The 16,187-nt window shown below is 41.5% G+C and overlaps 1 protein-coding gene across 3 annotated transcripts in view; it reads right to left on the reverse strand.

Annotated features, from left to right (window-relative positions):
* The window catches only part of LOC110576373 (RNA-binding protein 4), a 34,156-nt gene that overhangs the window by 12,493 nt on the left and 5,476 nt on the right, over positions 1-16,187 (reverse strand). Inside the window, exon 3 of one of the 3 annotated variants that reach the window (XM_021685568.2) lies at positions 13,810-14,250. The exons of 1 other annotated variant lie outside the window; for it this stretch is intronic. In XM_021685568.2, the coding sequence (XP_021541243.1) occupies positions 14,231-14,250 (20 nt within the window). In that variant the 3' untranslated portion in view covers positions 13,810-14,230. Of the gene's footprint in view, positions 1-13,809; positions 14,251-16,187 lie in introns of those variants that run through there. One more of the 3 variants, XM_021685565.2, reaches the window with a different exon arrangement.

Consider the following 16,187-nt stretch of genomic DNA (forward strand, 5'->3'; position numbering starts at 1 on the left):
AAAAAAAAAAAAAAAAAAAAAAAAGAACGTGAGCCACAAATGCAAGCTACATATGTAGTTGACCCTTGACCCCCTGTGTAGCCAAAAATCCACATACAACTTTTGATTCCCAAAAAGCTTAACTACTAATAAGCCTACTGTTGACTAGAAGCCTTACTGATAACATTAAACAGCTGATTAACATGAATTCTGTATGCTTTATATATTATATATTGTATCCTTACAATAAAGTAAGCTAGGAAAATACTAAGGAAATCTGTAAGGATGAGAAAACACATTTACAGTACTATACTGTATTTTACTGGAAAAAACCCACAGATAAGTGAACCCACAGTTCAAACGCATATTGTTCAAGGGTCAACTGTAATTTGAACACTTCTAACAGCCACATTTAGAAAAGTAAAAAGAAACAGGTGAAATTAACTATTTAATAATTTTGTAAGTTTTATAATGATATATATTCAATGTATTATTTCATGTAATTTGATATAATGAGCACTTAAAAATGAATGTCTTACATTATTTTTCATACTAAGCTTCTGAAACCCCATGGGTATTTTACACTCACAGCACCCTATAGGTGTGTGGCTATCCTATTGGTCAGCACAACTTCAGTTGGTATACAAAACCAAAGGAATTAATAAAATTGCCTAGAACAGGGTTTCAACCCTAGCACTATTGAGATCTGAGGCTAGGTAATTCTTTGGGGGGAGGAATTCTTCCCTGTGCATTGTAGGATGCTTGGATGTATCCTTGGACTCTACCCACTAGATGCCAGGAGCATCCCCCCAGTTTTGACAATTAAAAACTTCCCATTGCCAAATGTCCCAGCAGATGGTGGGGAGCGGAAGAGGGATTTCAGTGATTGAGAACTACAGACCCAGAAAGAGACTGTAGATAGAAGAGGGTCCAGGAGAACTCTGGGAACGTCCAGACTTAGCATCCACCTTAGGTAGTATACATAGGGGAATTAAAAGGAACAAAAAGGAAGGAAGGGGTGTGGTGATTTCGCGTTAAGATCGGAGAGATCCAGTTTCTAGCACGTCAATAAAAACCAACCAATGTCTATAACAGCTACATCAAGAAGTCTCCCCACCATCACTTGTAATAAGTTTTTCTCCTCTTTTCTGACCTTCTCCCTCTAGACCAAGGAATACCCATGAAGTTTCAAAAGCATATACCAAAGACCACTGACTGTCTTCAAAGAAAAATTCCATATATCTTTTTGGAAGACAGTGGCAGTTACCCACATTAGAGGAAACCATGGGAACAAATTCAAATCTCAAATTTCCATTGCCTTTTTTGTTGTTGTTGTTTATTTATCAAGACAAACTATTCCATAACCCAATATTCGTGTTTCATAGTTCAGGAACACAGGTCAGTGACAGACTTCAATGGAACTCAACCCAAAGAAATTCTTTACATTCCAAAATCACTTTGCACTCTGAAAGATACCAGCCTTCTTCATCTCCTCAAAATCTTTCATGGTATCATAATTTCTGTAGAAATCTGCGTATGCCTTCTTTCTTGGTTTGGCCACAGCAAACTTATAGAAAGCTGGAACCCCCAGGGATACAGCGAACGCTCCAACAATTGAAATCACAGACGCTTGGCCAGAAGGCCTCGCATCTGAGGTTTCGTCAAAGCACTGGAAGTCATGGTAGTTATTCTCAACACTAACCTCAAACCTAACATCCTCCCTAACTGATACAGAAATGGACGGCGTTCCAGCAGTGCCTTCCATTGCCTTTTTGACACAGACTGCCTGCTTGGGCATAGAGAAGAAAAGTCGGGGGCTGGAGATGCACATTTGGGAATCTTCAGAATATAGATGATAGGTAAAGCCAAGGATATTGGTGATACCACTAAAATGAGGAGCATAGAGAAAAGAGAAAATAGAGCCCAGCTTCATTTTTACTGCCCTGAAATCGTATCAGCTTTTCACCTTGAAAACCCAAACCTGCTGTTTAAAAAAGGGGGGGGGGATTTTAAGAAACATCTAGAGCCAGGTTAAATACTAAGGGAGAAGGGGCCTGGCTGTATAAAGTCCAGGATACTGTATGGTTGAAGCCCAGTGAGCAAAGGAGTAGGACAGAGAGCGCTGAGAAGTGGGGCAGATCATGCAGGGCTTTATAAGCCTTTCACTGGATTCTGACCCTGAATGAATGAAAGGAAGAGCCCCTAGATGGAGTAGAGGGATTAAGGGGTGGGGTGTTTGACATTATATGATTTGCATTTTAAAAGCATCACTCTGGGAGGCACCTGGATAGCTTAGTTGTAGAGCATGGAACTCTATCTCCGGGTCCTGAGTTCAAGCCCCATTTTAGGCGTGGAGCCTACTTAAATAAATTACATAATAATGGTAATAGTAAAATTTAAAAAAGGATCACTCTGGATGCTACATTGTGAACAGATGGTAGATAAAGGATCCTCTGGTTGCTATATCGTGAACAGACAGTAGATAATGTAGAAGCAGGGACATCAACTGGGAAAGAACTTAGGAAATCCAAGTGAGAGAAAACAGTGGCTCTTACCAGAGGGCCAACAGTCCAGAAGATTGTGAGAAGTAAAACCAGCAAGATTCCTAATGGATTGAATGTGGGTGTAACCAAGTTCTTGGCCAGAATAACTGAAAGGTGGAGTCTCCATCAACTGAGATGACGGAACGGTACAAGAGGAGTGGTGAATAGAAGGGGATACTTATCAGAAGATCAAATTTACACAAGTTTTGGAAAATACCAGATGCTCAAGCAAAAATATCAAACTGGCAAGTAGGATATAAATCTGAAATTTGGAAGATCTGGACCAGAGACTTAACTTGGGAATGTTGATATATAGATGGCATTTGAATCTACAGGATCACCAAAGACCCAGAGCTGAACTATGGAGCCTCTAACATCAAGAGATTAGAGAGAGAGGAACCAGCAGAAGAAATTGAAAAGGTAGAAAAACCAGGTGTTGGGGCGCCTGGGTGGCTCAGTCGATAAGCGTCTGCCTTCGGCTCAGGTCATGATCCCAGGGTCCTGGGATCGAGCCCCGCATCGGGCTCCCTGCTCGGCGGGAAGCCTGCTTCTCCCTCTCCCACTCCCCCTGCTTGTGTTCCCTCTCTCGCTGTGTCTCTCTCTGTCAAAAAAATAAAATCTTTAAAAAAAAAAAAAAAAGAAAAGAAAAGAAAAACCAGGTGTTGTGTCCTGGAAGTCAAATGAATTAAGTGTTAAGGAACAAAATAATCAACTATGTCAAATACTAATACCAAAGATAGAAGTAGGTAGATGAGAACTAAAAATTGACCAGGGGCTGAGGAGATTAACTGCAAAGCAGCACTAGGGCCTTTTGAGGTGACAAAAATGTTCTTCATCTTGTAATTTATCAGTCTGTCAAACTATATTCCTAAAACCAGTGTTATTTTACTTCATGGAAAGAACACCTCAATAAATCCCTTTTCTTTATAAAAGGTGTGTCACCCTTAAAAACAATACAAGACTATTTCACTCAAGAGTAAAGGCCAGGGGCGCCTGGGTGGCTCAGTCGTTAAGCATCTGCCTTTGGCTCAGGTCATGGTCCCAGGGTCCTGGGATCGAGCCCCACATCGGGCTCCCTGCTCCACGGGAAGCCTGCTTCCCCCTCTCCCACTCCCCCTGCTTGTGTTCCCTCCTTCGCTGTGTCTCTGTCAAATGAATAAAATCTAAAAAAAAGGGGCGCCTGGGTGGCTCAGTTGGTTGGGTAGCTGCCTTTGGCTCAGGTCATGATCCCAGAGTCCCGGGATCGAGTCCCGCGTCGGGCTCCCTGCTCGGCGGGGAGTCTGCTTCTCCCTCTGACCCTCCTCCCTCTCATGCTCTCTCTCTCTCATTCTCTCTCTTGCAAATAAATAAAATCTAAAAAAAAAAAAATTAAAAAAAAAAAATCTAAAAAAAGAAAAAAAGAGTAAAGGCCAGGGGCACCTGGGTGGCTCAGTCAGTTAAGATCTCTCCTGGGATTGAGTCCTGCATCGGGCTCCTTGCTCCGAGGGGTGCCTCCCTTTCCCTCTGCCTTCCGCTCCCCCTGCTTGTTCTCTGACAAATAAATAAAATCTTAAAAAAAAAAAAAAAAAAAAAAAAAGAGGGGGCACCCGGGTGGCTCAGTCGGTAAAGCAGCTGCCTTCTGCCCAGGTCGTGATCTCAGGGTCCTGGGATAGAGCCCCACATCAGGCTCCCTGCTCAGTGGGGAGCCTGCTTCTCCCTCTCCCTTTGCCGCTCCCCCTGCTTGTGTGCACGCTCTCGTTCTGTCAAATAAATAAAATCTTAAAAAAAAAAAAAAGAGTAAAGACCAAACAGGTCTTAGATGATCTGCCCCATCATTTAAGGATCTAACCTCCTCTACTACTCTCTCCCTGTCACTCCACTTTTGCCCCTATCAGCCTTACTATTAAAAAAGGCCAGCTACAATCCCACCTTGGGCCTTTGCTCAAGTTGTTCTCTCCACTGAAGAATACTAGAAGTCTATTTGGCTAACCCTTACCTCATTCAAATCTGCTCAAATCTCAGTTTCTCAGTGAGGCTGGGCCCCCTATTTATCACTGTAATCTGCATACATACACTGCTCTCACTCTAACACTCCATACTCAACTCTTCCCTTTTTAATACAAAGCCATTTCCTGGGGCGCCTGGGTGGCTCAGTCGTTAAGCATCTGCCTTCAGCTCAGGTCATGATCCCAGGACCCTGGGATGGAGTACTGCATGGAGCTCCCTGCTCACAGGAAGGCTGCTTCTCCCTCTCCCACTGCCTCCTACCCCTACTTGTGTTCCGTCTCTCGCTGTCTGTCAAATAAGCAAATCTTAAAAAAGAAAAAATTAATACAAAGCTATTTCCGAACACACAACTTCCTATGTTCACTGTTTCCTTGAGTCATGAGGACTAACACAGAGGAGGAACCACCACACCGCCACAATGGGCATGTGACATAAGCAAGAAATAAGCCTCAATCTTTTCAGTTAAAAAAAAAGGGACCACATGACTTAGCAACATAAAATCACAAGCAGTGTTCTTGTGGAATGGTAGGGGTGAAAGTCTGATTAAAGAGGTTTAAGGGGATGCCTGGGTGGCTCAGCCAGTTAAGCATCTGCCTTCAGCTCAGGTCATGATCCCAGGGTCCTGCGATTGAGTCCCGCATTGGGCCCCTGCTCAGCACGGAGTCTGCTTCTCCCTCTACCTGCCGCTCCCCCTGCTTGTGCTCACTCTCTGACAAATAAAATCTTTAAAAAAATAGGGGCACCTGGGTGGCTCAGTCATTAAGCGTCTGGCTTCGGCTCGGGTCATGATCTCAGGGTCCTGGGATCGAGACCCGCATCGGACTCCTGGCTCCACGGGAAGCCTGCTTCTCCCTCTCCCACTCCCCCTGCTTGTGTTCCGTCTCTGTCTCTCTCTCCATCAGAAAATAAATTTTAAAAAATCTAAAAAAAAAAATAAATAAATAAAATAAAATCTTGAAAAAAATAAAGAAATAAAGAGGGTTTAAGAGTGGGTGCCTTGGTGGTTCAGTCAGGGGAGCATTTGCCTTCGGCTCAGGTCATGATCCTGGGGGAAGCCTCCTTCTCCCTCTCCTTCCCGCTCGTTCTATCCATCTCAAATAAATAAAATCTTTAAAAAATAAAGAGGGTTTAAGAGAAAATGGAAGGCAATAATTAGAGATAAAACCATAGAAAATGCTTTTGAGGAGTTTTGCTACAAAAAGGAGTGAAGAGGGCGCCTGGGTGGCTCAGTTGGTTAAGCGACTGCCTTCAGCTCAGGTCATGATCCTGGAGTCCCTGGATCAAGTCCCGCATCAGGCTCCCTGCTCGGCAGGGAGCCTGCTTCTGCCTCTGACCCTCCCCCCTCTCATGTGCTCTCTCTCATTCTCTCTGTCTCAAATAAATAAATAAAATCGTTAAAAAAAAGGAGTGAAGAAACGAAGTGGTGGTAACAAGCAAGAGAAGACATAGTCTAGAAATATTTTTAATGGGAATAACAATATTTGAAATGCTAGTAAGACTGACCCAGTAAAGAGGAAAACTGGATGATAGGACAGGGAAAGAACAGCAGCAGCGAGTTGGGCCCTAAGGTATTAAGTGGGGGCACTGGCAGCAAGCGAACCAGAGGGAATGTGATGTGATGTGGCTGCAGATGCTGGAGGGGCCCAACTGTGATGAGAAGACTAAATTCCCTTCCAATTGCTTGTTTTCTCAGTAAAGTAAGAGTAAAGTAGGCCAGTAGCTGAGTAAGCCTAAGAGAGGACGTGAAAGAGACTGAGAATGGACTAGGGACCTGTGCTCCTGATTGCCTGGCAGAACCACGGGTCTACTCGAGACAAGGTTTGTGAACATTCTTCCAAGTGAGACCAGTCACTGAGACTGTTTTTCTCCATCACCTTCAGCCTCATCAATCAAGTGACTATGAACAGATGAACTGGATTTAATCTGGGATGTGGTTCTGCTAAGTGTGTATGATGAAGCTGGGGGACTGGGTAGCCCCAAGGCTTGCAAGGAAAAGGATGTAAGCAAAGAAATGATAACGACTGGCATGTATTTCAAGCTGGGTAAGGAAGTGAGAATATAAGAGAGTGGGGGACAATGAAAAGTTGGACCAATGAATTAGAAGTTCCAATGGGATCGAAGAGTTGAAATATTGAAGAAAGCAATCTGGAAAGACACAAGATGGCTGACATAAGAAAAGGAAGTAAATTTAAAAAATTAAGAGGTTGACATTTTGGAAGGATGGTTTCCAAACCAAAAAAAAAACCCCAAGACACCCTTCCATATCAGTTGGTGCACCACTGATGTGATTTACCCATTGGTGAAGGGGGAAAATAATGCCAGTCAGATTTATCCACTTCCTATCTTAAAAGATATCCAACACTAAAACCTAAAGGAAATTTGTTTCAAGAAACATTTTTATGACTAATTTAACTGATTTTTGATGATGTCCAGCTACCATTTCCATTATTCAGTTTGATAAAAGCCCATCATTATGGTTCTAACATAACTTTCTAAATCCAGTTATATGAGCTATGTAAGAAATTAGTTTCTGATGAAAAACCACCCACCAATAGGAATGCTGGTCTACATAATACATCATGCCATGTAAAGTCTGTCAAATAGTTTAGGTTTAGTGAAATAAGGAAGGGAAGGGGCTGTTTTTACTGTAGCTTAAGAATGTACAAGAACTAGATGCTAAGAAGGGAAAATAAAAACAAAACAAAAAACCCATGGCTCTGGACACCCAAGAAATTAAGACATCTGCTAATATAGCACTATAATCTATAACTTGACCTACAACCAGTATGGAAAAGCCACCTGGGTAAAGGTTCAGCAAGTCTACCCTCAGCTGAAAACCTGGGAGATTAAGATCTCCACTCAGGACAACATAATGACGCGTAACTTGGGCCAAGTCTAAGATGTATTTTGCAGTCAGATAACTTACATATTGTAAAAGGCCTACTTCAAGGAAAAGGCCATAAGACCTGGGTAAAGAATAACTCCTAAGAAAGCGAATATAAGAAAAGGCCAAATAGGCCAATGCACAGATGGAACAGGAGCAGCCAAATCAAGTAAAATGAGCCCTTTCACCAAATATAAGTTTTGTCTTAAGATTGCCAATGAGTATAATTTGCCAAAGAAAATTTCAAAAGTTAAGGGGTTAAAACTTACGTGTCTGCCCCCAAGTTGGTATGCATGCTTTCCACCAGAGCTAGAAACAGTGTTATAGAGAAGAAACGGGTGAGGAGAGAAAAATCAGTCTCATCCATCTTGACTAAGAGTCAAGATGGGTCCAGATGGGTCCCTGTAGGCCCAACCCTGATAGAGAAGTCCTGGGCATTGCCACAAATGGATTGGGGAGCACCATCAGTTCTTCATCAAGTTCTGTAGGCTGAATCCTACAGAATGAATCCTGAAGGACAGGCATGCCAACCCCAACAAATCTGATTAACACTCCATAAAGTAAAGCCTAAGTACTTTATTTTAAGCACTCTAGGTACAGATTCACAAGGGTTGATTTTGCTGCCAGGCCAACCCCTAGAGGCTATGATTTAATAATTAGTCTAAGGCAGTGGTTCCTCCCTGGATAAGCAGGGTTTGTTAGAGAAGGTAGGAGGCATCCATGTTCTGCTCATTCCAGTCTTTTGTCAAAAAGGGTGCTAAAATTTCTTCCTTCTTACAATCAGAAAAGGAGATATGATGTTCTAAATAGCATTATTTTCATCCCTTCGTTCCACTGCAATTAAACTGAGATTTCTTTCAATTTGTTCCCCAACTGAGAGGCCATCCAGAAAAAAAGGTTAGAGATCTACATCACACTTTATACAAATAAATTCCAAAGATTAAAATTCTAAACTTAAAAAATGAAACTTACATAAAAGTACCAGGAAAAAAAGTTAAGAATTTTCTTATCTTTTTCAAGTGCAGAAATCCCAAGTATGATGCAAAATCCTCAAATCCTAAGAAAAGGCTGGAAATTCAACTACCACACATTTAATTTTTCTACATGACAAAAACATCATGAAGTGACAAACTGGAAAAAAAACACTAGCAACTCAGATCACAAAGTTAGGTTCCTAAACTTATGTATTGCTTCCACAAATTAATAAAACCAATACCATGTTTTTAAAAAGGTTAAGGACTAAGGATATGAAGACAAAAAGGAAATACAAATGGCTGTTAAAAATACAGATGATCTACTGCACTCATAAAAACAGTTAGCAGGGCGCCTGGGTGGCTCAGTCGGTTAAGCGTCTGCCTTTGGCTCCGGTCGTGATCTCAGGGTCCTGGGATCGAGCCCCGCATTAGGCTCCCTGCTTAGTGGGAAGTCTGCTTCTCCCTCTCCCTCTGCTGCTCCCCCTGCTTGTGCTATCAAATATTAAAAATAATAATTAAAATAAATAAATAAAAACAGGATCTATTAAGTTGGAAAAGATCAACAATGCACTGGATTAGGGTTTAAGAAAACATTTTCATTACCTTGCTGGCAGGAATATAAACTGTAGTAACTTTTTTTTGGTAAAGAGTTTAATTTTTTTTAGGATTTTATTTATTTGACAGAGAGAGAGATAGGGAGAACAGGAACACAAGCATGGGGAGGAGGAGAGGGAGACGCAGGCTTCCCACCAAGCAGGGAGCCCGATGTGGGGCTCGATCCCAGGACCCTGGGATCATGACCTGAGCCAAAGGCAGACACTTAACGACTGAGCCACCCAGGTGCCCCAAGATTTTATTTATTTTAGAAAGGGGAGGAGGGACAAAAGGGGAGAGGAGAGAATCTCAAGCAGAGCATGGAGTCCAATGCAGAGCTCGATCCCACGACCTTGAGATCATAACCTCAGCAGAAACCAAGAGTCAGATGCCTAATGGACTAAGTTGTATAGCTTTTGAGAATCTCACATGTACCAAAATGTAAAATGCCATTCCACCTCTATGAATATAGCTTACAGATACACTTGCACTCATGCAACATAACCATATTTCATTTAATACAAAATGTCGATTTTTAAGGTGCATCATTATTTCACATACCACTAAAACCAAGGCACTGCTAATTAAACTATGGATATCAAAATACATTCAAATTTCAGAGATACTAGAAAACGTGAGGAAAATGTAAGAACTGATTAAATATGTAATCCTGTAACTTCATGTTAATTTCATTCCATAAAACTTTTTTCTTTAAATTGAAGTATATATTCAAAATCTGGTTCCCCATCTTTGCCAGGTCTTCTGCATTTTTTAGATGGCACCATGGTCAAACTCTATAGGAAACGTTTTTTGGCATCTTAGCTTCCAGGCTTTCCAGAAAAAACTTCTTTGTTCACTACTCAAGCCTGTTTTTCAAACCATTTCACGTCTATAAATAAATCAGAAGGGTCCTACACCAGCTCAAACCAGTGGGTAAAAACTACCTTCCTCCTCTTGCAAAAGCATGGATGATATTAGATAAGACTGGAAGTTCTATTCTATACTAAGGAAGCTCCAGACCCTCACAGCTGGTTTTAACATTTCTTACATACTGAAATTGAGAGAGGTCCCATCTTGTTGCATAATGGAGTAGGAACAACTCAGCTTGTTGGATAGAGGTACTCAATGAAACCAGCAGGCTCAGCCCTTAAAGGAAGAACCAGCCCTCGTGGACAAAGAAAAGAGTACTGTTTCCCTCTGTTGGCCTTGAGAAGTTAGACAAAACAGGAGCAGTAATAAAATGCTCAATTCAGTTTTTAAGGTTTACGCCACTAGCTAAAGCACTTCCTTCTTTGGTGTCTTATCTCTGTGATAGACTGCTAGCACCATCTCTGCCCTGTTATCTCAGAAATGCTATTTACTTGTCAATAAAGTAATACAAGTCCCTGCTCCTGTCAGTTGAAAAGGTTCATTGAGTGTTTAGCCATCACCTCAGGCTTAAGAGAAAAGAACTGTCAGCATCACAAAAATTTACTTTTATCATAATAATCCATAAACATGGTTTAACAAATAGTACAAGGTTTTCAAGTCGCTTGCTTCATCCTCCCCAGAAAACAACTTTTTAGCTGTTCTTACCTTTATGGGACTCAATAAGATCATTATTCTCCATTTACCACTTTTTAAAATTATCTGTTAATTTCTATTATTGAATGAGTTTTGCTCTTACACATCTCATAACTTACCCATCCACACTTCCCCATTCTCCCAATTTAGTTAGCTGACAATTACTTGATGAACACTGCTGCCATGATCATGACTACGTTGAGCCCCATAATTCTATTTCACAAGTTTTGGTAAAACACTTATGTATTTTCATTTATTTTCTATGTACTTATCAGTAATGCAAGCTCCACACTCTTCAAATGAACCAAAAATTTCCTCACAATTATTAAAATACAGGAATTTTTAAATTCTGTCTTGGAATTCCCTTCTGTAACTCTACTTTGCCCTGCTTCAACCAAGACTATACTGTTCTCCAAGCCCAAAACAAAGGACTCCGGGGACTTCCCACTGTCATTATTCTGGGAATTCTTTTTTGCCTCAGCATGAGACCACATGGAAAACAACAGTACTGAGCAAACTTTACTCCAGTAGTTTGCAACAGCACTTAACACCAGCATGCTGGGGCGCCTGGGTGGCTCAGTTTGTTAAGGGTCTGCTTTCAGCTCAGATGATGATCCCAGGGTCCTGAGATAAAGCCCTGCATCAGGCTTCCTGCTCAGCGGGGAGCCTGCTTCTCCCTCTCTCTGCTGCTCCTCCTGTTTGTACGCTTTCTGTGTCAAATAAATAAATAAAATCTAAGGAAAAAAAAAAAGAACAATGCTAATGCTCTACCTCTCAGGACTCTATCCCCCTACAGTCTAGTTTATGTGCTTCGGTAGCTCTGGGCTAAGGAGCCTGCCTTAATTTGGCATTCACCCAAGTCAACCCCAATTTTGATGCCTGGAAGACTCTTTTACGTCAAAGTTAAGGCCTAACACCAAATCAAACCCCAGTTATCACCCTGAAAACAGCTCTAAGTCCTATGACCCATCCAGAATCGGATGGGTCATATCTGGGCCAGATGCCAACGCTACAGAATAGTGTGACCATTCCCATCCCCACCTGACTTCCAGTGATACAACAATCATCTGCACACCCAAGACCTAGACAGAAAGCTACTTGCAGGGGCAAGGTGAGGACAGGTATCTTTGTCGTCTCCACAAGTTAAGTATTTCATGAACTACAAAGCCAGCTCTCAGGTGGATGCTAAGCACACTTTACTCAACAAAAGGAATGGTGAAAGGCTACAGAAAATCCATGTATGAAAGCATTACTCTTAAACTACTGTAGGACTCCTGAGCTAAGTGATAGTATAATTTTGTCTATTTCACAGAGCAGACTACGTAGCCTCAACTCAGAGGTACACCTGACTGGAAGCTTAAACACTAATTTAAAAAAACTTTATTTAAATTGGACTTGCTAATATTTCAACATTAAGTTTTAGAATTCATTTCCACTGTTAATAGTGTTTTGCCTTTTAACAATAATTACAGAGCACAACAGGAATGGAGCATTAAACCAGCCCAGATTTTGACAATCATGAAAAACTGCTCTTAGGTTGTCTGTTAGAGGGAGACCATGCTCTCAAAGGAAAAAGAACGACTCCCTTTAAAATTTTAACCAAACACTATGTTTTATAGAGCAAAAATATATCACCTCCATATCTAATCTATGACATGCCATCACCACAGAAAAACTTTCTTCCACTACTCACATCTAAGTAAAATTCCCTATTTGACATTTTGTACCCCCTACACCATAAGCTCCAGAACTATAGCCAGCACCTACAACAATACTTCGCAAAATATCAAATTATTTGTTGAAGCAATGAATACTGTTAGTCTCCATCTGCTGAAACTTGCCAATTCCACCCCTTGGTACACCAGGGGTGTACCAATGGAAGTGCCGAAGAGTGATGGGTCCAGCTTTTCAGAGAAAAGGGCATCAAAGTAGGTACCACCCTCCAAGAAGTGGGAATGGCAGACCCAGCCAAGGAAGATAAAAGAGACAAATGCAAGTAAAGTAACTATAGACTTTACTCACAATCTTCCCATTATTGACCACTTCTTATCTGTAGAAGCTAATAACTCTTTCAACCTTAATCCCCTTAACTCCACCAATAGTCTTCCTGGAACTGTTCTTAAATCACTAGACCTCTCAATCATAGACAGCTTCTGTGTTCAGCAATTATTTGTATTTTGAGGGTTAGAGGAATAAAACAGAATTTTCAGAAAAATGGTGGCTGGGAGTGTTAAATGAGAGAACACATAAGTGACCAATCACGGGGTTTCGTACGGAGCAAACATTCAGTAAGTTACAAGTTTATACATACAGGGTTATTTCCATCTTGGCCATCTATCAATCAGAACCAGTCAGGTAGAAGCCTTAAGCAGAAAAATTGAGAAATCACCCAACTAAAGACCAGATCCTTTTTCTTAACTCCCATCACAACCCACCTTTCCTGAAGGCATACAGTAGGTGCTCAGTATTTATTGAATGAATGGTTCTAGAAAATATCCTACATAATGCCTTACTATTTATAATGTTAAAACTGGAACCAAGGTACAGACAAGGAAAAAAATCTGGGAAGACATTCTATTTTGATAGAAACATGGAACTAAGAGGCAGTGGCTCTTTCTTGCACTCATTCCCAGGCACATTCTTAAATACTCTGAAGCTCACTGTTGGGTCCTTTTTCTGTGCCTATCATTCTAAAGGCTCTAAGTACAAGTTAATGAGGTGCTAGTGGTACCATTCAGGTATTCTTTGGATTTTGGCAGAGCTATAAAAACAGATGGTGAAAGGCATCAAAAAAATGTTACTTACTGGCCTAGAGAAGCAGCAGAATGCTGACAGAACCACAACTTTATTTTTCCATATGGCATGAAAAATGAAAGCTGACCTATTCCTTCAAACGCTTCCTTTTCCTAGAACTCTATCTTGGCAATAAATCAGGCTAGATGTACTGACTGACTGGGTGGTTAGAATGGTAGTAAGAGGTACGTGATGACTGCTTTGCAAGCAGGGAAAGACCTATATCTCAAAACTACTATTAAGTAGTTGGTTTTATTACAACGGTAGACTAGTGGGAAGAAGTCTTTACTGGAATAAGGCTACCTGCCTGGGTTCTTCTGCACACGACCTCTTTCTCCTTTGGCACCTGTAAGTCCTATCTACAATAAAGTAACTGCAATAATGTTCACCCAGAGCTCAATGTCAAACTTTATACCCTCCCCTTCTCTTCCAGGAACAAATAAAGAATCCAGACACAAGCCCAAGCAAGAACTCTCTCAAAGCACACATACCCTAAGTTGAAAAACCATTTATTTCACGGAAAAAAAAAAAAAGTTACCCAACTCTATGTGTCTACCCGCCACAAGCCTTCGGGCCAAAAAGACTCAGGAACAGGGACACTCTCATCAAGGTCATTCCCAAGTCCAACACCCACTGGAAGCAGGAGGCGGGGAGACAGCACAACCCCCACCACAGTTTCTGCACACAATGAGGCCTGCTGGGAGAACAGAACATAAATGGGAAACTACAGAAGTACTGAAGAACAGGAAGAACGGGAAAATGGGCAGGAAGGAGGAAAGGAAGAGGTGGTCTGAACTTAGCAAGGTAAATTAAGGTCCACGGTTCCTGAGGGACTGAACGTACAGAGCCGAGAACGTCCCGGAGATGGGGTACCACGAAGGGTGTATTCTCATGCACAACCGCAGCTCGGAATTTCAGCCCACACACATCCCACCTGAAAGAGAGCACAATACAGGGGCTTTACAGCAAAGCTCAAAAGGGCTTTCCTACTTAAAACTTCAAAGAACATCTTTATGAAGTCTGGTAACTTGACACTCCTTTTAAGTTTATTTGTACCCATCCCCAGTACCACAATAACCTCTAAAAGTGAAAAGAGCTTGATGGCCAGAGAGTAACTGGGAAGGTCAAGCAATCCCAGGCTGGGGCCTTTCTCTAAATTAAACAGCAAATACTTTTTCATGAGAGTAAGCAAAGACAGTGTGTTGATGTTAACATTAGCATTCCTCAGAAAAGGTTATGTCCACATCACAAATTATCACTAGAGGGCAGGAAAAAAAGAAAAGTTTCAATTAGCTCTCTGGGGTAAAAGTCAAAAGTATGTCTGAATCTGGGTTTACTACCAACTTCCAAGTTAAAAATCATTCAAGGTCTAGGTAAAAGTAGCATCAACTGAACAAACTTTAAGACGTGAGGGCATCCAATTCTGCCTAGTGAAGAAACTAAAAGAATGTAGTGGAGGGCATGTGTAAGCTACCTATCAAGTCATTCTTTCTTTTCCAGCCCTATCAGGTGATTTCCTATCCAATAATCCTGGGTAAGTCATATACCTTCTGCCTTAACTGAAAGATGAGAGAATATCACTCAGCCTGTCATTACAAAGTTACGGACTGAAGGTAATGTCTGGGATACACTGGGGGCTACCCAAAACAAAGGGTGTTGAGAACCACCCTTTAATACAACAGGAAATCTCAAACACCTAGAGCCCAAAGCTGGCAAGCATCAGAAAGAATATACTCAAGTAGAGCCAAATGGATCATGAGGCTCAAAATGTATAGCAGAGGAAAAAGCCAGAGGACTCCAGGTAGAGCTGGTGGTTCAAGAGTATTAAATGCCCAGGGGCGCCTGAGTGGCTCAGTCGGTTAAGCGTTTAAGTGTCTGCCTTCGGCTCAGGTCATGATCCCAGGGTCCTGGGATCGAGCCCCACATCGGGCTCCCTGCTCGGCGGAGAGCCCGCTTGTCCCTCTCCCTGCCGCTCTGCCTACTTGTGCTCTCTCTCTGTTAATAAAAAACTTAAAAAAAAAAAAAAAAAAAAGAGTATTAAATGCCCATAACTAGTGGGAAGATGAAGGGAGTGATCTGCTTAAGGCGAAGCTCCCAACCCTTGTGTTCATGCAGATTTGTATTACTATATACCTTGAAGAAGTGGAGTAGGGATATCCAACTATGGGACTGTTTTTAATTAAAAAAAAAAAAATGAACAAAGTAAATAGGCTCTTACAGGACAGATTCAAACATAGAGCAATGAAGTGGGCACTCTATTTAGGGAATGAATCTGAGCTGAGTGGAGAAGTTGGATTTGAGTCTATGCCCCAGACTCCTTGTTGAAAGCGTTATAAAAATTAAGCTATCTTTTCTGCTCTCTGCCCCAACTTACCATCAAAGAAGTTTTTCCTGTAAAGCTCATAGGGAGTGAACTGTTCAGGAATGTCAGAAAAATGCTGCTTCAAGATTAAGATGATGCCACCTGGGTAGTCTTCATAGTAACTGGGACCCGAGCAGTGATGACTAGTTAACTAGTTATCAATTTTGTATTACTATAGGTCATATCCGACCTTTCACATAGCACGAAGCAGAACAGGAAACTTGCAAACCTTAATAATATTGCACACCTAGGAATTTCAACAAAGGCTCTGAGAAACAGCACACCTCAGTCTGAATATATGGGTCCCAGGTTCAGTTCAATTACAGCACATAGGTGTGACCCAAGATTCATCACACCATTCTGTTTTTCCAGGCACAAATAGCATCACATTGACTCCCACTACTAGGAGGCCTGGAAAAATAGCCATGAGGGCTAAGGATGTTTATTTACGTATTTCAAAAAGTTAGGTAGTTAAGGACTTCTCCCTAGCCTCTGAACCATGCTAGTAA

Source organism: Neomonachus schauinslandi, chromosome 11 (assembly GCF_002201575.2).
Source record: "Neomonachus schauinslandi chromosome 11, ASM220157v2, whole genome shotgun sequence".
NCBI lineage: Eukaryota > Metazoa > Chordata > Mammalia > Carnivora > Phocidae > Neomonachus > Neomonachus schauinslandi.